The sequence below is a fragment of the Chrysemys picta genome, chromosome 9 (genome assembly GCF_011386835.1).
Source record: "Chrysemys picta bellii isolate R12L10 chromosome 9, ASM1138683v2, whole genome shotgun sequence".
Taxonomy (NCBI): domain Eukaryota; kingdom Metazoa; phylum Chordata; order Testudines; family Emydidae; genus Chrysemys; species Chrysemys picta.
Window position 1 is genome coordinate 48,407,468 of NC_088799.1, and position 23,695 is coordinate 48,431,162.

The 23,695-nt window shown below is 41.9% G+C and overlaps 1 protein-coding gene across 8 annotated transcripts in view; it reads left to right on the forward strand.

Moving 5' to 3' along the window:
• The window catches only part of STAG1 (STAG1 cohesin complex component), a 391,540-nt gene that overhangs the window by 149,925 nt on the left and 217,920 nt on the right, over nt 1-23,695 (forward strand). For all 8 annotated transcript variants that reach the window (XM_065557025.1, XM_065557022.1, XM_065557021.1 and 5 more), the window contains 3 exons: nt 7,690-7,766; nt 15,776-15,980; nt 21,368-21,519. In XM_065557025.1, coding sequence (XP_065413097.1) covers nt 7,690-7,766; nt 15,776-15,980; nt 21,368-21,519 — 434 coding nt within the window. The remainder of the gene's footprint in view (nt 1-7,689; nt 7,767-15,775; nt 15,981-21,367; nt 21,520-23,695) is intronic.

Here is a 23,695-nt window from a genome sequence, read left to right on the forward strand (position 1 = left end):
ATATCAACAAAAAAATTGACCAAGCCCTCTCAAGAGCAATATATGCTTCCAGTAGTCCATTATCAGTAACTGAAAACAGTGGCAGGCAGCATTTAAACTATTAAGACCATCATATCATTTATCCAGCAGACATTCTTTGAGCAAGTCTCTTCTGCAGCTGGAATATGAATATGTGATGCAAATTGCATGGGAAAAAAAATCACTGAAGCATTTTGTCAGTATTCCAGATGGGTGGGTAAATGTACAGGGGGAAGGAATCATAATTTTTGTGATAGCTACACCTCAACCAGTTTTTTACAAGAGCATTGGAGCAGGAGAGAACAGATGGATATACTTCAGAATTTATTAGTAATGAAGTATGTGGAATACTAGAGAAGATTGCTAGTGGGAAAGAATTGGCTCTGCTGACTGACAGTGCCAGTAATATGAAAGCAGCATGGGACATCATAATGGACAAATATCCACATATTATTGCAATAGGATGTGCTTCCCATGGCCTAAACTTGCTTCTTAATGAAGTTGGGCACACTGGAAAGAAAATCTATAACGGAGCAAAGTAAGTTATAAAATATGTGAGAACTACTCATATTGTAGCTACAATCTTTAGGAAGAAGCAGGTCGGAAAGTATGTTAAGAATAAAATGGTAACACTGAAACTTTCTAGCAAAACATATTAGCCAAGGAATACCGAGCAATGGCAGGTAAATAGTATAATGGCTAACAAGGGTCAGGCTGGAGACTCTTGCCTACATGCTCGGGGATTTACTGATCGCCATATTTGGGGTCGGGAAGGAATTTTCCTCCAGGGTAGATTGGCTGAGGCCCTGGAGGTTTTTCGCCTTCCTCCGCAGCATGGGGCAGGGATCGTTAACAGGAGGGTTCTCTGCCAATTGAAGTCACTAAAACACAGGATTTGGGGACTTCAACAGCAGAGTCAAGGGAAGGGGTAGGGACGGTTTTGTGGCCTGCAGCATGCCGGGGGTCAGACCAGATGATCAAAATGGTCCCTTCTGACCTTAATGTCTATGAGTCTATGAGTTATACTTTTGGCTTTCACAACATCTCCTGGCAGCGAGTTCCACAGGTTGACTGTGGCTTGTGTGAAGATGTACTTTCTTATGTTTATTTTGAACCTGCTGCCTCTTAATTTCATTGGGTGATCCCTGATTCTTGTGTTATGTGAAGGAGTAAATAACACTTCCTTATTCACTTTTTCCACACCATTCATGATTTTATAGACCTCTATCATATCCCCCCTTAGTCCTTTTTTTCCTAAGATGAACAGTCCCATTCTTTTTAATCTGTTTTCATATGGAAGCTGTTCTATACCCCTATCATTTTTGTTGCTCTTCTCTCTGCCTTTCCAATTCTAATATTTTTTGTTGAGATGCGTCAATCAGAAATGCGTGCCGTATTCAAGTTGTGGGCAAACCATGGTTTATATAGCTATATTATGATATTTCTGTCTTATTCTCTATTCCTTTCCTAATGGTTCCTAACATTCTGTTGGCATTTTTGACTGCTACTGCACGTTGAGTAGATGTTTTTGGAGAGCTATACACAATGATTCCAAGATCTTTCTTGAATGGTAACAGCTAATTTAGAGCCCATCATCTTGTATGTATAGTTGGGATTGTTTTCCACTGTGCATTACTTTGCATTTATCAGTATTGAATTTCTTCTGCCATTTTGTTGCCCAGTGACCCCGTTTTGTGAGATCCCTTTGTAACTCTTAACAGTCAGCTTTGCACTTGAGTATCTTGAGTGATTTTTGTATTGTCTGGAAACTTTGCCACCTCACTATTTTACCCTTTTTTCTAGATCATGGATCGGCAACCTTTGGCACGCAGCCTGTTAGGGAAATCCAGTGGTGGGCCGGGACAGTTTGTTTACCTGCAGCGTCTGCAGGTTCGGCTGATCGCAGCTCCCACTGGCTGCGGTTCGCCGTTCCAGGCCAATGGAGGCTGCAGGAAGCGGCGGCCAACACATCTCTCAGCCCAGGCCGCTTACCGCAGCCCCCATTGGCCTGGAACGGTGAACCGCAGCCAGTGGGAGCTGTAATCGGCCAAACCTGCGGACGGGGGAGGGATAGCTCAGTGGTTTGAGCATTGGCCTGCTAAACCCAGGGTTGTGAGTTCAATCCTTGAGGGGGCCACTTAGGGCGATGGGGCAAAAATCAGTACTTGGTCCTGCTAGTGAAGGCAGGGGCTGGACTCGATGACCTTTCAAGGTCCCTTCTAGTTCTAGGAGATAGGATATCTCCATTAATTAATTAATTTATTTTATTTATTTAACAAACCGTCCTGGCCCGCCAGCGGATTTCCCTGACGGGTTGCATGCCAAAGGTTGCAGATTCCTGTTCTAGATCAATTATGAATATGTTGAATAGCACTGGTCACAATACAGAACCCGTGGGGTGGAGGTGAGGGGGGTAGGGGGCATCCTGCTATATACCTCTCTCCGCTGTGAATACTGACCATTTATTCCTACCCTTTCTTTCCTATCTTTTAGCCAGTTACTGATCCGTGAGAGGATCTTCCCTCTTATCCCATGACCGATTACTTTGCTTAAGAGCCTTTGGTGAGGGACCTTGTCAAAGACCTTCTGAAAGTCCAAGTACATTACATCCACTGGATCACCCTTAACCACATGTTTACTGACATCCCCAGAGAAAGATTTCCCTTTACAAAAGCCATGTTGACTCTTTCCCCAACATATCAGACACATAGATGAACCACAGTAACTGTTCTTTATTATTGTTTCAACCAATTTGCCTGGTACTGAAGTAGAGGACTATCTTCCTGAATCTGAAATAACAAGAAAAAATTGCTTTGACATTCTGTAATAATGGCATCTCTCTCAAATAAATCTTACATTAATTTATGAAACTGGCAGCACTGTCTCTGGGGAGTGACTATAGTGAGCAAGTACTTTTTTTTTTTTTACATGGTGGACTTGAACAAGGATTTCACACTATTAGTCTATGATGGAAGAACAAATACAGTTGGTAACCAGTAGGTATTCTGCCTATTGATCCATTGTTTGTACTTCTATTGTCAAAAGCTGATGCTGAAGTCTTGGATGAGTTACATTAACTAGCATTCAAAGCAAGGAATTTATTTAAAAAAAAAATTACATGTTTTTGAATATTGGTAAAGAAGGCTGGACATGAAACAGAAGAAAATGGGCACTATTGAAGTCTTCAGCCATGTGGGAAACAAAGTCATGCTAATTAACAGAGAAAAGTGTATTTGTATAAATAGTGCAAAGGGAGATCTTGCCAGCTATGAAGAAACTCTGAAAGCAGTACATTTCATACAGAATTATATAATGATTGGTTCTAGGTAGGTACTTCATAAACTACCATTTGTTTTTTTTCTCTCTTTGTACTATACAAATATTTCCATTTGTGAAAACGAATAAAAAGTTTTATAAAAAGTCTTCTTGTGACTGGATTTTATGTAGGTATCTTAGATTATTACAGATTGAGTGATATAACTGTTAATATTAATAAGTTTCATATAATTATGAGAACTGATTTGTTTTCAGATTGTGAGGGAGATTTTTAGTTGAAGTCAGGTGCCTGTCTGATCTTTGTGTCTTTGAAAAACTGCCTCTTTAAATTTCTGGGGCAAGGACTGTATTTTTGCATATTGTATAGTGCCAAATGAATTGTTGGCACTAAATAAATAATTATTGTACTGTTTAATTACAAATAATCAAATCTTTGAGTTGTAGCCTTCCAAAATAATCTGCACTGATTTTAAAAGTGATTTTTCCTTAGTCTTAGTTCCATAGGATACTGTCCAGAAGCAATAATAATGATAATTAGTTCTTTCACATGTCTTTGATGAAATGTGTTGAAAAGATTGGGAGTTTAAGGTAGTTACAAAACAGTGTAGCAGTGTTGAATTAAATTAAACACTATTCTGCTTTGCAAAATCTTAGATTCTTCTAAGGCAGAGACCATTATGGTTTCCTAATATGACTTCATTGTATTTTCACTAGTTATTCCTTTATCAAGCTTATAACTTCTGGTTGAGCTAAAGTGTATTTCTAGAAAGACATCCAGTCCTGATCTAAAGACTTTAAGTGATGGAGAATGCATCGTATCTCTTGGTAAATTGTTCTAATGGTTAATTACACTGCCTTAAAAAAAATAATCTTATTTGTAGCCACAATTTATTTAGCCTCAGCTTCCATGTAAGTTGTTCTGATGGCAGCTAAAGATCATCTGGCAGTCCGAAATTTTTCTCTGAAGTACAGAAAATAAGAGATCGGATCTATAGTCTCCGCTATTTCCCTCAGCCCCTCAGTTCAGGCCTCTGCTTCTCTTTTGTTTCTAAATAATCATTAATAGCTTTATTCTCAGTACCTCTCAAAGCATCTGTGTGATGGCATCCAGAATTCTCTGCTTTCTCCTTGTCTTTTCTCTCAGGCCTGGTCTACACGGGGCGGGGGGGAGGGATCGATCTGAGGGTACGTCTACACTACCTGCCGGATCGGCGGGAAGTGATCGATCTACCGGGGATTGATTTATCACATCTAGTGTAGACGCGATAAATCGATCCCTGATCGCTCTGCCATCGACTCTTGTACTCCACTGCGGTGAGAGGCGGAAGTGGAGTCGATGGGGGAGTGGCGGCGGTCGACCCCGTGCCGTGAGGACATGAGGTAAGTCGACCTAAGATGTGTCGACTTCAACTACGCTATTCTCGTAGCTGAAGTTGCGTATCTTAGGTCGATCTCCACCCCCCCCCCCCAATGTAGACCAGGCCTAAGTTGTGCAACTTCAGCTATGTGAATAACGTAGCTGAAGTCTACGTTCTTAGATCGACTTACCGTGGTGTCTTCACTACCGTGAGTCGATTACTGCCGCTGCCCTGTCGACTCTGCCTGCGCCTCTTACCGAGCTGGAGTACAGGAGTCGACAGGAGAGCGCTCGGGGATCGATTTATTGTGTCTAAACTAGATGCAATAAATCGATCCCCGCTGGATCGATCGCTGCCTGCTGATCTGGCCGGTAGGGAAGACATACTCTGTCTTGCAACTCTTGGATGTCCATGCTGTTTAGATTATGCCCCTTAAGACTCTGTTTCCACTTTATATAGATGCATCCCCTTCACTGGTCATATCTAATTATGCAAACCTGCATTGCATTTTGCTTCTCCCTGGAACTCCACTTCCAAACACCTTACTACATCTTGGTAGCTCCACAGGTGTCTAGTTTCTGGCTCTCTAGTGACTCTTCCAGTTAATATGAACAGTTAGCAGTTTATTTTAATTTTTTGCCAATAACTTAGAACACTACCCTAAAAACTGGTAGGCTTGAGTACATGAAAGTTTCCCTCTGATTGTCTCCCAGAGTTTCTTCCAAGGTTTTATTCCTTTTTATAGGCTTCACTGCTCTGAAACTCAAACATAGTATGAAGCTGAGTGTGTATGTACAAGTTTCTCAGCTTGTTTCTGTTGAACGTAGTAGGCCAGATTTTCTTAAGTGTAAAGGCTACATCATCATGTTCACAAACCCCAATAAGGGCACAAATACCTGCAGTTTAGCATGTGCAGTTTTGAGGGGGGAGGGATAGCTCAGTGGTTTGAGTATTGGCCTGCTAAACCCAGGGTTGTGAGTTCAATCCTTGAGGGGGCCATTTAGGGATCTGGGGCAAAAATCTGTCTGGGGATTGGTCCTGCTCTGAGTAGGGGGTTGGACTAGATGACCTCCTGAGGTCCCTTCCAATCCTGACATTCTATGATTCTTGATTTGGACTTAAATAACATGCAAGAGTTGGTTCAAAAGTAACAGTAACTGAGTCATTAAGTAATAGTGACCACAATTTAATTATGTTAAACATCCCATTGGGGGGGAAGGATAGCTAAAACTAACAGTGATGCTGAACTTTGAAAAGGGAAAGCTCAGTAAAATTAGGGAGGCAAAGTAAAAAGGAAGGAAAGTAAAATCCTTGGATATGGCCTGGATGCTACTTTAAGATTACAATAATAGAGTCTCAGAATGCATAAATAGTTCTGAACAAAAAGGGAAACAGGAGGGTAAGAGTAACCCACCATGACTAAATAGCAAGGTTCAAGAGGTTGAGTTGACCAGTTTCTTCAAACTTTGGAAAATTAACCCTGGTGAAGCCAGTAAGAGGGGCATGAATTACAGTAGGAGAAAATTTAGGAGGGATGGATTTCAAAGAGGAAATAGCTAAAAATATAAAAACAAAGCACAAGAAATTTCTGTAGATGTATCACAAGTAAGAAATAGAAGAATTAAAATATAAAAAATGTTTTAACATTGATATTACATTTCTTCAAATCATTAGAAGTACCTCAAGGTAGCGTTTTGGGATTCTTGTTTAGTGTTCATACATGACAGTTTTAATAATTTCTTAAAAGAAAGGACATTACTAGACTAAAAACTGTATTAAGATTGAGAGTACCTATCGGTAATCTCAGGATATAAAATATTTCAGGGATGTTGTGATTATTTCAGAAACAAGTAGTTCAAATCCAGGAAAGCTAGAGTTAATGTATTTCCATATTTTGGGTTTCCTGTGTTTGTAATTCTTGTTCTGGGGATAATTTCAACGTCCCTGCAATGTTTTATACCCTTAAGTTACTGATATGTGCTCTCAACCTTAAGTCTAAACAGATTTTTGTCTGGGACTATAACAGCATTTTTTCCCTAGAAGCTAGGCTTCTATCCCTTTATTTGAATTTTGTGGATGTAAAACTGAGGACTTTGCAGATCTGGTGGAACTTTTTGCAAAAGTAAGGGTGCTGTTCTTAATGTAATTAACTAATTTGGAATGTGGGCAGGATATATGGCTGCATAAATATTCCTGTATAGTTAGTTTATATTTTTCTTCATTTCTTCTGTTAAAATGTTATACAGTGAATGCAAAGCACAGAAAGGCTGCTGAGTTCCAACCCAGAGTGCACTCCACTTTCATGGTGGGCACTCAATCAATTGCACTAAATTGATGTAAAGTTATTTGAGTTACATATATTGATTTTTATTTTTCATCAACAAGTTTAATATGTAAGTATTACATCATGCTGTAGTTTTGTTTAGTTCTAACAAGTAGTCTTGATTATTAATACGATAATGGACAGTGAATCAGAAAGATAATATTCATTTGGTTTACCATAAAACTTAAAATGTTCTACTCTGAAAACTAATTGAAAAAAGACGTGGCATTCCTTATATATTTATTTTTTTCAATGACTTTCATATCAAATGTATTAGTTGTACAAATAAAAAGATGGGGGATATTCCAGCTACCAATCCTATAGTGTTTCACAGAACAACTGGTGTATAAGCAATTCTTGAAAAATGTTTTGGAATTGTTAACTTCTATATGAACAACCACAAGCAAGCATATTATGGGATATTAGTTAACTTCTCACTGAAATAATAACACCGCTGACTTTACAAAATGCCACCAGTAGTGGCTCACGGGGAGGGCGCTTTGGAATCATAGAACTGTCTGGGATTCTCCCTCTCTTGACATCAGGTTCTATCATGTCTTGTTAAGAGTATTCCTGCTAACATTACTGCTAGATAAGCTTTCAAACCAATTTCAAATTGCATAGCAGTGGAAAAACTTTTAAATGGACTGATATTATGAGTGATGTATGGAAGTAAAGTGGACTAATTATACTTGTTCATTCATTACTTCACAGGTACTGTAAGAATTGAAATGTTCAGGAACATGCAAAATGCAGAAATCATCAGGAAAATGACTGAGGAATTTGATGAGGTATAGTATATAAATATTTACACTGAAGAGTTTTTGAAAACTGGAAATATAAGAATGCAATATATTTTCCTTCAAAACGGCATAATTTTGTTTGATGGGCACTGGGGCTTTTCAGAAACCACTGGGCTTTATTCTAATGGATAAGCAATATCTCAGTAGAAGAAACTGTACTGACTGAGAGTAGAGACAGATAAAGTGACTATTCAAACAAATAGATTAAGAAGTTAGAAGGTTGCATTGGTATAGAAAAAGTATATGCAGAGACTAGCAGAGGAATAGGAAGAAAATACTAAAAATGTGTAAATGGTAGTTTCTAGAAACATTAATCAGAGACACAAAAGGACACTTAAAAAACAATTATCCCACACCACTGAAGTCAGTGGTACTTCTGCAATGGGAGTAGGATCAGGCACTGCTGGTTAAAGGATAAATTACAACAAGGTGTCACAAAAGGAAGGGATCTTGCCTAAGAAATCTGAAGTTATTTTTGCATCATGGAGCTGTGCATGGAGTTTGTGTTTTTATATATATAGATATAGATATAGATAATACAATATAAAAAACCCTTTCAGCCTTGAATTGTTTAAATGTTCAGAGAGTAGGGGGCGGGGAATCAAATGGCTAGTGACAGCCAAGAGATATCCAGTCAGAGTTCTTGAGACTCAGACGGAGGAGAATCAGTGTTGGAGAAGGGAAGCTGAAGAGTGGAGGAGGAGGACTGGCAGGGAATGAAGAGGCAGGGCTTTTCAAATGCATTTCTATATATGGTGGGGACACTTAAGGGAAGTGGGAGAATAGATCATTTATATGGGTCAGATAGTAGCAGCCTTTAATCTTTGCCTCAGTAAGTATTCAGTAACTCAGTTATTTCAAGATCAGTCTTTTCTTTGTCCATCATCCTTCCCCTTTCTCTTCCAAACATGACTTGACCTGAAAATGGTTTCTCATAATCAGGAGATAAGGTGGGTGAAGTAATATCTTTTATTCGACCAACTTACACCGAGTTCTTCATAAACATAGCATTCTGAGGCTTTTAACATATATCATACTCCAACAAAATGGACATGGTAATATGCAGTCACAAATGAAATAAGCCTTGTAGGATGACAGACCCAAAGGGCATGAGATCAAATGGAATCTGGGAAGTTAGGCATGGAAAAGTTCTATCAGATGACCAAAAGTTGCAAGCAGTGGAGTTTCCACCACTTCCTTTGGGAGACTACTCCACAGTATAATTCATTTCACACCAAGGAGGTATTTCCTGACATTCAACTTACATTTTGTTTCTCTAAATGTAGCATCAGTACAGGATATTTAGTCATGGGATTCACACTTCCAGTGTAAGACAGAATCCTTTAGCTGAAGAGTTTTGTGGATTCCTTGTTTGACTCTTTGAGGTACAGAAGTGCTAGATAGTGTGCCAAGGCCATTCTGGCTCGGGGGGAGGGATGGCTCAGTGGTTTGAGCATTGGCCTGCTAAACTCAGGGTTGTGAGTTCAATCCTTGAGGGTGCCGTTTAGAAGGATCTGGGGCAAAATCAGTATTTGGTCCTGCTAGAGAAGGCAGGGAGCTGGACTCAATGACCTTTCAGGGTCCCTTCCAGTTCTATGAGATGGGCATATCTCCATACATTATTATTATATTGGCTAGAGATAATACGTACTTTCACTATTTCTGTCTCTAGAAACATACGAGTTTCTTCTTGATCTCATTCAGTGAAGGAAGTCCCCAAAATAACTATAGCTTGACGCCAGGGACTGCTGCTTTGGCTCTCTGCTGATCATGCAGCCATACCTTTCTTGCTTTTAGACATGCCTTTTCACTTAGATCCATAATAATGTAGTTGTTTTTGTTGGCGTGTGATGCTTTACTCAACACTCTGGGTCTGTTGATCCTGAGAGTAAAGGCCTGTTCAGCCCTGTGATTCATCTGCAGCTCATCTTGCAGCAGCCACTTCATTTCTCCCGTTGGAGCATTTCCATGTTTTATTAGTTGTTTCATGGTATTCAGAGGCTTATTTTTCCATGCCAGAACTTTGCCATTTGTTTGACCCTTCTTGCATGTTTTTCAGCACGTTGGCATATTTTGTCAGAGGTTCAGTGAATGTTGTTTTGCTTCACTACAGACTTTCAGTGCTACTTACTTTCTGCTGGTTGTTTTGGAGCCCTCTCTTGGTCTTTTGCTGTCTTCTTCCTCAGTGCTTCAATATGTGTTTCTCTCAGTGCTTTCTACTTTTTAGGATTGTATCTGCTATCTCAGTCCCTGTGGAGGACGGAAAGTAGCTCAGCAGTTCATGAGGTGGAAAGATTTCAATCATGGATGATGTGCATCCTCTGTACATTGGTCTGATTCAGGGAGGAGTGCGCCTTCCACTATGTCCAACTCTGATGCTAGCGGAACCACCACAGATCCCATGGCAGGACCTAGTTGGGAGATAAAGAAGCTCTCCCATAAGCATAGACTTAGCCTTCCTCCAAATCAAAGATGGACACTCTCTCCACCAGCTTGGCCCAAGGAGACAGTATGTTCCAAGTCCCACAAGCATTAGAAAAAGATCCCATAAACAATGGGATCCAGAGAGATCTGGAGCTGTGTCTGCACCTCAAGATATCTTTGCCTTGCTGAATCCAGTCTCCCCCTCAATCAGGTCCCTCCACTTCCAAAGAGATCATATCCCCACCATGGGACATGCCTACGATACTGGGTCCCTCACCCTTTGCTCCTATGCTCTACACTCTCCTGTCGGCTCCAATAGTACTGTTATTAGAATCAGAGTCTGCCTTTTCCTCTTCTGATGAGTCAGAACTGGGGGAAGAACCACCCTTACCATACCACTCCTGTGCACAATCACGGAGACCAGCATGTCCATGCAACAACTGCTTCCTCATCAACTCCAGAGCCACTGGTATCCCATCCTATGGGGTCCCCCACAATCTCAGGCAGATCCACCCTGTTGGTCATATTGTGGATCCTGGGCACAATATCTCCCCTCCAGCATGCTCGATCCGCAAGAGAACCGTCACCTGCTTCCCCCTTGAAGGATCCTTTCAGCAGGGACACGGATCTGATGTTGGAGGAAGAACTTTCTAGCCTGGTCCCAGTGGTTCCACTGGAACTAGCAAGATTCCCTTCCTTTTCACCAAATGAAGCAATTGCTACATCATCCCCTCCCCGCCTGATGACTTCAGACAATTCCAGGAGCTTTTGCGGAGAGTTGGAGGGTACTCTTGGTCAGTGGCGAACATCAACGCTGCCTCTACTGCTTGGGAGAAGCCCACATTGCATCCAGGTGCAGTATCTGTCAGTCCTTCCCTAGCCATACCTGAGAAGGCTGGGCTCTCCTTTTTCGGTAGCACCTTATGGAAGTCACCATGAGGCCTCCCTCGGACCCAAGCTGGCCAGGGAATCTCCTCCGTACATCGGCCTGAAACAGCCAGGAGCATGCCTCCTGCTACTGAGTCTGGATCTGGTACCGGTGGACTATGGACCCCACGCCAGGACCTAGTTGGGAGGTAAGGAACCATGCCCATAAACGTGGTGTTAAATCTTCTTTGAAACTGAAGAAAGGGGATGCTCCTTCCATGAGTTCGAGTCACGGAGAGGGAACGCGCTCTAAGAACATAAACACAAGATGAAGTCCCACAAGCAATGGGATCTGGCGATCCCGCGTACCAAACTGCAGGTACTGTAGACATCAGCATCCCATAAAGTGCGGAATCCATCCAGTCTGGGGAAGTCCACTGTTCTGCCACTAGTGCTGTGTAAGAAGAGGGCACCTTTAACACCAGGGAGATCAGGAAAAGCACTCCAACACCAAGACGTCTTCACCTTAGAAGAACCGAGATCGCCACGTTTGCTGGGAACCTGCACCTCTAGGGAGACTGTTTCTCCCACTCATGACATCACCATTACGAGACCCCTCACCTCCTGTTCCAATGGTCTCCACATCTCTATGGAACCGGAGTCCACGTTTTCATCCTCGGAAAAGTCGGATGATGGACAAGGACCATCCATCCCCTACCACCAGTACAGGTACTCCAGAAGACCATCTATATCGTGTCAATATCCTCCATCTCCACCATGGGGCCCGCCACAACACTTTCCAGATCCAGCATACTGGCCCTGTTCGGGGCCCTAATCCCAATACTCTCTTCCCCCTCCCCCTCCCCAACCCGTCCGGTCCTCCAGGGAAACTTCACCTGCCTCCCTATTAAGGGCGCCTTCGAATAGATGCTCAGAACCGATGCTGGAAGAGGAGCCTCTTAGCCCGGTTCCAATGGTGCCATGGAACTGGAGAGATTTTAATCTTTCTCACCAGATAAGGCAGTAACCTCAGCATCCCCTTTGCCTCCAGACGACTTCAGAAAATTCCAGGGCTTCCTCCGTAGAGTGGCAGGGGAGCTTCATCCCATAGAGGAAATCCAGGATACACAGCGTAAACTCCTGCATATCCTTCATTCATCTGCACCAACTAGAGTTGCTTTGCCGATCAATGATGCCATCCTCGAGCCAGCTAGGAAAGTATGGCATACACAGGCATGCATACCCCCAAAGAGGGGTTCCAGCTAAGGGGTCTGAGATTCTTTTCTCCCCCTCCCCCCCGAATTCACTTGTTGTCCAGCAACACCCACCTTCCACACTATGCAACAAGAGGACTAGAAGTTGGACCTTTCAGGCCGTAAGGCCTTTTCCTTGGCCACCCTTCAATTCAGGATTTCAAACCATCAGGCTTTACTAGCTAAATATGATTTCCTGAATTATAGCAAACGAGTAATTTACTGAAAAACTTACACAGCAAGACTGAGCTCGTGTCTAGGTGATCATGGAGGAAGGGAAACTGGTGGCAAGAACAACGCTTCAGTCAATGGTGGATATATCTTCCAGGTCTATGGCTTTGGACATAGTTATGTGGAGGGAGTCATTGCTCCGCTCCCTTGGTTTACGCAGGGAGGTACAGAACACCATCCAAGACCTCCATTTTGATGAATCTCATCTTTTTAATCAGAAAACGGATGATTCACTTCATACCCTCAAGGATTCCAGTGTTACCCTGCATTTGCTGGATATTTATACACCTGCCCTGAAGAGTAGATTCTGCCGCCCACACAATGATACAAGTCCTCCCAGTTTTTTCCACCAGAGACCTTATGAGCTTCCACAGAAGCAGTAGAAGATACAGAGATCCTGGCCCCAGGACCACTTTCACAGACTTCCTCCACACAGATGCAACCCCCAGCTAAAAGATATTTCTGGAATACTCTCAAGAGCCACCAACCACCTTGTCTACCACAATGTGAACACCTTCCTCCCTTCCCTTTTTCCCTAAGCTTAAAGTGCAATAACAATGGACAAATGGGAGCTAAATGTCATCCACCATGGGTATATGATTGAGTTCATCACACTACCTCATCCGCAGCCCCCCTGGTCACTCCTCAGGGACCACACTCATGACAGCATCTTCACCCAAAAGATGAGAGCCTTATTACAATGAAGAGCGATAGAGTGCATTCCTGTGGAAAAAGTTCTATTCAGCTTACTTCCTGATATCCAAGAAGAAAGGCGGATGGAGACCAATTCTGGATCTGCAGTTTCTCAAGTCCAAGTTTTGTATGGTCACACTAGCAGCGGTCATCCCATCCTAGAAAAAGGCATGTGGTTGCCTCTCGATATGCAAGACGCTTTCACCGACATCCATCTGGCCCATAGACAGTTCCTGCGGTTCATGATCGGCTCACCCCATTTCCAGTGCAATGTTCTTCCATTTGGACTCACCACCATCCCCAGAGTCTTCACCAAGGTTTTCTCCATCATGGTAGCCTACATCAGGTGTTATGGTGTCCTCGTATTCCCATATTTTGATGAATGGCTCCTGGTGGCATGATCCAGATGTGAAGTCCAAGTTTCGACCTCCATGTTCCTCAGCCTCCCTTCCTCCCTCGTGGTCAATGTTGAAAAATCAACCTTGGACCCCACACAATCCCTAGACTTTATAGGGATCACCATCAACTCAGACAGGGCACTCTGCCTACCACGGAATAGGTTCCACACAGTGCAAGAACGAATAACTTGCATAATCAACAGTCCTTCTGTCCCGGCCAGGACATGCCTGTCCCTCCTTGGCCACATGGACTCGTGTACATACGTCACTGTCTTCGCACAGCTCCACCTTTGCTGCCTCCAGATGTGGCTCCAGATGGCTTATTCTCCCAAGCATCATGGCATGGACCTCATGCTGATGGTTCCCCACAAGGTAATTTCATCCCCCCCCAATGGTGGATGGACCTATGTCATGTCTGCATAGGGTTCCTTTCTTCACGTCCTTCCTGGACAAGATTATCATCAGCAATGCACCCCTTGTAGGCTGGGGAGCACAAATGGGCAATCACATGATACAGGGAACATGGACTCCAGGGGATTGCAGGAAAGGAAAGGGTAGTCTCATGGTTAGGACATGTGAATTTTACCCTAGGGAACTGGATTCTATCTCTGCCTCTGCCATGGAGGCCTTATGTAATGCTGGGCAAGCCAGTTAAACCAAACTTTTCACAGGTGGTCACTAATTGTGCATACCTCATTTTCTGGGTGCCCAACTTGAGGCCTTCGGGTCTGATTTGCGAAAGAATTGAGCATTCGTAGTTGCATTTAAAGTCAATGGGAGCTGTGCTCTGAACATATAAAGTGTTATGTATAATGCCAAGTACTATTAAAAATCAGGTCCTAGTCATCTCAAATAGGGCACTCAAAATTAATGGAAACTAGATCTCCCTGTGTCTTACTTCTCCATTTGTAAAAAGGGATAAATATCAGTTCATCTCACAGGGGTGTTGTGAAGCTAAATTAATTAATGTTTGTGAAGCATTCGGATATTCTAGTGATGATTACCATAGAAAAGTCCATGAGGAAGTTAGTAATTCTGTCTTCAGAGTAGGGTTTGAATATTGTGCAGCAAATAAAGTCTAGGAGCCTTAACAACAAGAAGACAACAAAATATTGAATAGTTGCTCATTAAATGGTCAGCATCCATTCTGTGCACTGAATAAGGCAGTGTCTTGTGGAAAAAATCATATGCGATCATGTAATTAAAGACTGTATCTTAATGTATGTACATGGGGAGAGGGGGTGAATTAAAGTTGCACGGGTGACCGGAATTCTGGCATTTCACAGCTTTTATCTGCTTGACTTTGGAACCTTAATAATGTTCTTTTAGGTTTTTCTGTGCATATTTGATTTGTATAGAGTAAATGCATTATTTTAATGTTGGCTGCCAGATAGTAATTGTAGTGTGTGCAGCTTTCTTCTTCAGTACTAACAAGTTATTTGAAAATAAGAGTTTCACATCTGCTTATTTACATTGCACATTTCAGTCTGCTCTGAGAGAGGAGTCCTAAGGAAATAATAGCATTTGATCACATAATTAAAAGCTGTATCAGAATGCATATGCACAAGGAAGCAGACTTAAAGCTTCACAGAAACTTTAACTTTGGTATTGCCTGACTTTTGATCATAACTCTGAAACATTCAAGTTTCATAGGGTTGTTTTGATGAAATACGTAATCACTGATGATATGGAGAGACAGCAGTCAATCTGTAGTTAAAGCTGCCACTGAGTTTATATTTTACATGTAGTCCTTTCACTCTGGAGGATAACAAAGCACTTACAAACTGTGTATGTGCAGTGCCATCAAAATGCAGCTATGTCTGAGATGATAAGGTTGGGAGGATAGTAAGGGAGAGGTGACAGACTGAACTGAAGGTATCATATTCTCACTTCCACCATGTAATGACTGAAAAGTGGGACTAGGAACCTGGTTTTGTGCCCAGTGCAGTCAATAGTAAAGTTCCCATTGCTTCAATGGTGCAGGATACAGCCCTAAGAGAAAGGGAAATCCATATACACAACAGAAAATCATGTGTGTTTTCCTTTTTGTAGAATACAAATTCTGTGTATAAAATAGGATTGAATGGGAAGCATTTGTAATATAGAGTATAAACGTTTTCTCTTTTTTCAGGACAGTGGTGATTACCCGCTTACCATGCCTGGGCCACAATGGAAAAAATTTAGATCAAACTTTTGTGAGTTCATTGGAGTGCTGATTCGACAGTGTCAGTATAGCATCATTTATGATGAATATATGATGGATACAGTGATCTCTCTTCTGACTGGTTTGTCGGATTCCCAGGTCCGAGCTTTCAGGCATACTAGTACACTTGCTGGTAAGTAAGCACAAAGGGTGGAGTTTTCCATATACTCATTGGCCTAAGTCTCTCCCCATTGAATTCAAAGGAAGTTTTACCATTGACTTCAATGGAAGCAGAATAAGACATACACTGAGTGCTTTTGAAAATCACACTCAGATTCTAAATATCACACATTTTAATTCTACTAAAGTTCAGTTTTCCTAATTAAACATGTGTACACTAAACTATGATATAAAAAGTAGGAATTCTTCAGTAGAATGGTTAAATATTAATAGACAATTGAGTTGTTTTCAGTTTTATATTTTTCAATGCAGTGGGTTATATTTATACAGTCTACTGTATAGTTTTCCAATTCTCATGGCATCTTTGATGTTTTAAAACATTATTTTCTGTATGAATGTATTGCTTGAGAAAAATCCTTGACTGTCAGTCCGAAAACTGAAACTCTCTGCTTACCTACCAGCCACATGCAGTACAGGCAGTAGCAGTGCAAACTGTTACTGATGCTTCCCCGCAATGTGCCACGAACCTGCCTTGAAAGCTCACTTCATGTCTCTGAAGGTTGCCAGTTACAGTGAAGGCAGCTTTCTGACATAGACTCTTGTCCACAAAGGACTGAGCTGTTGTATTGTATTAAGAACATAAGAACGGCCATACTGGGTTAGACCAAAGGTCCGTCTAGCTCAGTATCCTGTCTTCCGACAGTGGTCAATACCGGGTGCCCCAGAGGGAATGAACAGATCAGGTAATCATCAAGTGATCCATCTCTTGTCGCCCTTTGCCAGCTTCTGGCAAACAGAGGCTTGGGACACTATCCCTGCCCATCCTGGCTAATAGTCATTGATGGACCTATCGTCCATGAATTTATCTAGTTCTTTTTTTAATCCTGTTTTAGTTTTGGCCTTCAAAATATCCCCTGGAAAAGAGTTCCACAGGTTGACTGTGCGTTGTGTGAAGAAATACTTCCTTTTGGTTGTTTTAAACCTGCTGACTATTAATTTCATTTAGTGACCCCCTAGTTCTTGTGTTATGAGAAGGAGTAAATAACACTTCCTTATTTACTTTCTCCAAACCAGTCATGATTTTATAGACCTCTGTCAGATTCCCACTTAGTAGTATCTTTTCCTAGCTAAAAAGTCCCAGTCTTGTTAATTGCTCTTCATATGGAAGCTGTTCCATCCCCCTAATCATTTTGATGCCCTTTTGTGTACCTTTTCCCATTCCAGTATATCTTTTTTGAGATGGGGCAACCACATCTGCACGCACTATTCAAGATGTAGGCACACCATGGATTTATATAGAGGAAATATTATATTTTCTGTCATCTTATCTATCCCATTATAATGATTCCCAATGTTCTGTTAGCTTTTTAGACTGTCGCTACCCATTGAGTGGATGTTTTCAGAGAACTATCCACAATGACTCTAAGATCTTTTTCTTGAGTGGTAACATCTAATTTAGACCCCATCATTTTATATGTTTAGTTGGGATTATGTTTTCCAATATGCATTACTTTGCATTTATCAACATTGAATTCATCTGCCATTTTGTTGCTCCGTCACTCAGTTTTTTGAGATTCCTTTGTAACTCTTCGCAATCTGCTTTGGACTTAAGTATCATGAGTAGTTTTGTATCATCTGCAAATTTTGCCACCTCACTGTTTACCCCTTTTTCCAAATAATTTAAGAATATGTTGAACTGTGCTGGTCCCAGTACAGACCCCTAGGGGACACCACTATTTACTTCTCTCCATTCTGAAAACTGACCATTTATTCCTACCCTTTATTTCCTATCTTTTAACCTGTTACTGATCCATGAGAGGACCTCCCCTTTTATCCCATGACAGCTTACTTTGCTTAAGAACCTTTGGTGAGGGACCTTGTCAAAGGCTTCTGAAAATCTAAGTACACTATATCCACTGGATCACCCTTGTCCACATGCTTGCTGACCCCCTCAAAAGATTCTAGTAGATTGGTGAGGAATGATTTCCCTTTACAAAAACCATGTTGACTCTTCCCCAATAAAGCATGTTCATCTATGTGTCTGATAATCCTGTTCTTTACTATAGTTTCAACTAGTTTGCCCAGTTCTGAAATTAGGCTTACTGGCCTTTAATTGCTGGGATCGCCTCCGGCACCTTTTTAAAAAATTGGTGTCACATTAGCTATCCTCCAGTCATCTGGTACAGAAGCTGATTTAAATGATAGCTTACACATCACACTCAGTAGTTCTGCAGTTTCACATTTGAGTTTCTGCATAACTCTTTGGTGAATACCATCTGGTCCTGGTGATGTATTACTGTTTAGTTTATCAATTTTGCTCCAATACCACCTCTAAAAACACCTCAATCTGGGAAAGTTCCTCAGAATTCATTTAGTTTCTCCTCAATGGCCTTATCATCCTTGAGTGCTTCTTTAGTATCTTGATCGTCCAGTGGCCCCATTGATTGTTTAACAGGCTTCCTGCTTCTGATGTACTTAAAATGTTTTTACTATTACTTGTTGAATCCACTGAGGGTCATATGCATGCACCATGCATCAAGAGCTGGAGATTTTGAAAGTAGTAGCATCTGTTGGTCCACACGTGTGCCCTTGCGCCGCCTCATGGTTTCGTCCCAGGTGATAAAGGGCGGGGTGGACCGACCACCCCTCAGTTCCTTCTCACTGCCTCCCTTCCTCTCCCCCCTACCCTCCCAGACTATGGCCAGGAATCCGGGCTTCAAAAGCCATGTTTCCTGCCCGCGCTCCTTGTCTGAGTGAAGAACACCAGCGGTGCCTCTACTGCCTTGGCAAGGCACACATGGTGGCACACTGCACCATCTGTAAGTCCCTCCTGCCCTGGATCAGGGAAGCCCGTGAGCTCTGCCTTTGCAAATATCTAATAGAGGAAGCAATGAGGCCCTGGGTGCACTAGGATCCAGGCCCAGGAGAACCCCCTGTACAGCAGCCAGCACTGGCGGTGAGCACCCCTCTGAGCACTGCTCATGCCTTGGAACCAGCAGTACTGAAGGCTAAGGACAAGTCCCGACATGAGAGCAGAAGACACACTCATGGGCATAAGAGCAGGTCCCCGCAGTGGACTGCTCCCAAGTGCAGTGTTTCCTCCCCGAGCTGATCCAGGTTGGGTGAGACGTTGCTCACAGAACCAGCTGCACTGGATTCCCCAGGTGGAAGGTAAGGCCAGGCGCAAATGGGATCCGATGGTGATCTCATCACACAACCAGAATGCTCACTGGTACACGCACCACCCACTTCGCTGGTGCCCACACGCCTCCCAGACAGGTTGGCCCACCAGACACCTGCCAGGCCCCTTCAGCATCTCCATTGGTGCTCCATGGACCCCTGACCGCTCAGAGACATTCTTGACAGCAGAGGAGTTAATCCTCCCATCCCTGCAATCTCTCTTTCTCTCCAGCCCTCTGCTCGCCTGCGACATCCGTACTCCTAAGGATGAACCCCTTCTGCTGCTGATGGAGAAGCCCAACTCTGACTCATCACAGCCCTCTGGTATGAACAGTCTTCTGAATCTGAGGAGTTCTCGGAGCTGGACCAGTCTTTTTCCTTGATGCAACACCAGTGTCTTGGATACATGACCCGGACTGCCCTCCCCTCTGGCATATGACCCTACAGAAGGGGCCTGGTACTATGTCTGATGGACCCCTCTCTTTGGCTGAACCTGGGACCCCATTGGTCCCAGGTTCAGCCAAAACCAGTGACTACCACAGACAGCACACACTATCTCAGGTGTCTACTGACCGTCCACTAGCACCATCGGTGTATGAAGAAGAGGAGGACATTGAGCTGGTGCTGCTAGCTCCACCGGTCCCGACTGGCATATCCTCGACACTGGATGAGGCAGTCATCCCTTTCCTGCTCTCTCTACCGGATGATCACCGACAATACAGGACTTGTTGCAGAGGGTAGCGGCAGACCTGGGAATCCCATTGGAGGAGATTCAGGACCCACAGTGTTGACTCCTGGACATTCTCCAACCCCAAGGGTCATCCATGGTGGCCATCCTGGAACTGGTGTGGACAGTGTGCCACACACCAGCCCCGTGTGCGCCCACACTTATGTGGGTGAAGAGGAGATACTTTGTGCCAGCTAAGGGGGTAGATTTCTTATTCACCCACCCATTCCCCAGCTCCCTTGTTGTCCAAGTGGCTGCAGAATGAGCAGGTCAGCAACTACAGAAGTCCACTCCTCCAGACCAAACAGCTAAGAGACTGGACTTGCTGGGCAAGAAAGTCTATTCTTCTGCAGCCTACAGTTTCACATTGCCAATTTCCAGGCTCTGCTAGCCAAGTATGACTCTAACAACTACAATAGGCTAGCAGAGTTCAAGGACAAGATCCCTCCGGAACACCAGGAGCAATTCCAGGCACTGATAGACGAAGGGAGATACCTAGAAGGTGAGCCTCCAGGCAGCAGTATTTTGATGCATGTGGGATTGAGTGGGCAAAAAAACAGACTGTGGTCATTTGCAGGAAAAGACTAAATCTCCTGTCAGTTTGTCATAAATAAAATTTCAGCAATGTAAAACAATTTTTTTTTAAATAAAGGTTTTAATACTTAAAATTTAAGCGAGGGATTGAAAGAGATTTGATGTCTATTATAACAGGAGTTAAAATATTTTTTTATGTAGTTTAAGCAAGATTTGTTTTATTCTTTTAGTGATAAATACTATGTCTGAATTCCATTTATATATGTATATATATATGTGTGTGTGTGTGTGTGTATATATATATGTGTGTCTGTGTGTGTGTGTGTGTATATATTTATATATATAAAATTAACCGATGGTGTGGGGTTTTATTTTTAGTAGCATGGGGGAATCTCTCTTTCAGGATTTGCAAGATCTTAAGGTTTTTGCGGGTGGGATAAAAATGGAAGAAACAATGCCGGAGTGGGTAGAAGTGGATATTGTGGGGTGGGATGGGAGCGGGATTAAAAAAATAGTCCCGTGCAGGGCTTTACTTCAGCTCTCTTGAGTTGTTACTCATACTCATTCTCCCTAGTGTGTCAGGATCGACATAGACAATTTTCAATGGAGAAAGGAAAGTTATTTCCAGTAACTGGACTTCTCGAAATATATTGATTCTGCAGATCCACACTAACTTACTCACTTGCTCTCCTTCCCCAACAAGGAATTTTAATGTTACTCTGAATACTTGGGAAGGAACTATGAGGGTTGTTGGGGCTATGATTTCTTATATACTCTCAGTTCTAATGTTTGGATCAGTGAGGGGGATGGGTGTGACCTTGATGGGAACTGTTTTCCAGATGGTTCTGTATCCATGTGTCAAGGGTTGCTCAAGTCCCATGAGTGTGGATCTACAGAGGCAATATGCTTGAGCTTCAGTTACAGGTGAGTAACCTTCCTTTATCTTCCACTCTTTACAGCTATGAAGCTTATGACTGCTCTTGTGAATGTTGCCTTAAACCTGAGTATTCACCAGGATAATACACAGAGGCAGTATGAAGCTGAGAGAAACAAAATGATTGGTAAGAGAGCTAATGAAAGATTGGAGCTGCTGCTTCAAAAAAGGAAAGAGGTAAGTCAAAGATCCAAAGCTATTTTCCTAGTTATATCATTCACTCTCCTGAAAACATGTAAAAGAATATCTAAAGCACAAGTTATATCCTGAAAAAAATGTAGCCTTTTATAGTATTTATAATTTTGAAAATGTGTTTTCTGTTTGTAGTGCAAAATTTCAAATTAGTTTACATTAACCTCTTCTCCACAAAGGGGAGCAAATTAATCAAGTACACCAAACAGATTTTGAAATTTAAATTATTCATGCTTTCTTGTGCTGTACTTGGGGAGAGAGTTTGGTTTTGTGGTTCAAGCACAATACTGGGAAACAAGAGATGAGTTCCGTCAAAGAAGTTCTCTGTGTCCTCAAGCATATTACTTAGGGCTACATTGTCAAGTGTTGGGTTCACACACACACAGCTAAGATTGTAAGCACTAGCTCTTCTGCACATATAGAATGATGGCTATTTTTTAAGATTAATATACGTGATGAGGCAGGCGGCAAATTAGTCCAGTATTGTGCATAGCATGCAGATTTTCGCTAAAAATAGAACAATGAGATTTTGCAGCGGATTCTGTGCTCCATCCAACTGTATTGCCCGCTTCTCCCTTTCCGCAGCACAACTGTAGCTCAGAGAGTGACATTACTTCTTTTTGCATTTACTTTGAAAGAATACCAAACTAAGGGGATATTAAAGTCACTTGGTAAATGCCAGTCTGGTACTAGGTGAGAAAAAAACATTATGAGGATGATGTAATTATCCAAAAATCAAGTATTAGATCCCAGGAAATTCAGAGTTAAGTTTGCACTTAAAAGAAATCAAAATATGATAATGTCCAGAATTGCACAGATAAGTCACCCAAACAACTTTAACTGTACCCTGTAGTGACGCCATGCAAAAATTATATGATTATGATAAAGGCATTTTAGTGTTTGTTGTCTGAGACTAGATAAAATTGATTAAAACTAATGTTTTTTTTTTAAATAATTTCCCCCCCATGATGTCACTACAATGCAGAGTTAAGTTGAATTAAGGTTGGTTGGGTGCCTTAACTGTGCATATATTTTGGATTTTTTTGAAGTGTAATCTTTAATCTGAATTTCATTAATTTATAATACTTGGGTTTGGGATAAATACAGCTTTCCTGTGATGTTTTTTCCCCTTTTCATAGATTTGAAGGTCAGAAGGGACCATTGTGATCATCTAGTCTAAGGTCCTGTATAACATAGGCTATAGAAATTCTCCAAAATAATTCCTACAGCATATCTTAGAAAAAATCCGATCTTGATTTAAAAAATTGTCTGTGATGGAGAATCTACCACTAACCTTGTGCAGTTCAACTGTTAATTACTCTCACTATTAAAAATTTGCTCCTTATTTCCTGTTGAATTTTGTCTAACTTCAATTTCCAGCCATTGGATGATGTTATACCTTTCTCTGCTAGACTGAAGAGCCCATTATTAAATATCTGTTTCCCATCAAGATCCTTATAGACTGTAATCAAGTCACCCCTTAAACTTCTCTTTATTAAGTTAAATAGATTGAGCTCCTTGTATCTGTCATTGTAAGGAACGTTTTCAAATCCTTTAATCATTCTTGTGGCTCTTCTCTTGAATTGTGGACACCAGAACTGGACACAGTATTCCAGCAATGGTCACACCAGTGTCAAAATAGAGACAAAATGACCTGTCTAGTACTACTTGAGATTCCCCTGTTTATCCGTCCAAGGATTACATTTGCTTTTTTGGCCACAGCTTCTCACTGGGAGCTCTTATTCAGCTGATTATCCACCACAATCCCTATATTTTTTTCAGAGTTGCTGCTTCCCATGGTACAGTCCCCCATTGTGTAAGTATATGTAGTTGGGATTATTTTTTCCAGTGTGCATAACATTTATAAGTGCAAAGTAGAATTTCATATGCCATTTTGTTGCCCAGTCACCCTGTTTTGTGTGATCCCTCTATAACTCTTCACAGTCAGCTTTGGACTTAACTATCTTAAATAATTATGTATCACCTGCAAACTCTTCTTTGCACTGTTCATTTCCTTTTTCTAGATCATTTATGAATATGTTGAACAACAAAGGTCGCATTACAGATCGTGGGGAAACCTGGCTATTTACATTTCTCCATTGAGAAAACTGACCATTTATTTCTACCCTATTTTTCCTATCTTTTAGCCAGTTACTGATCC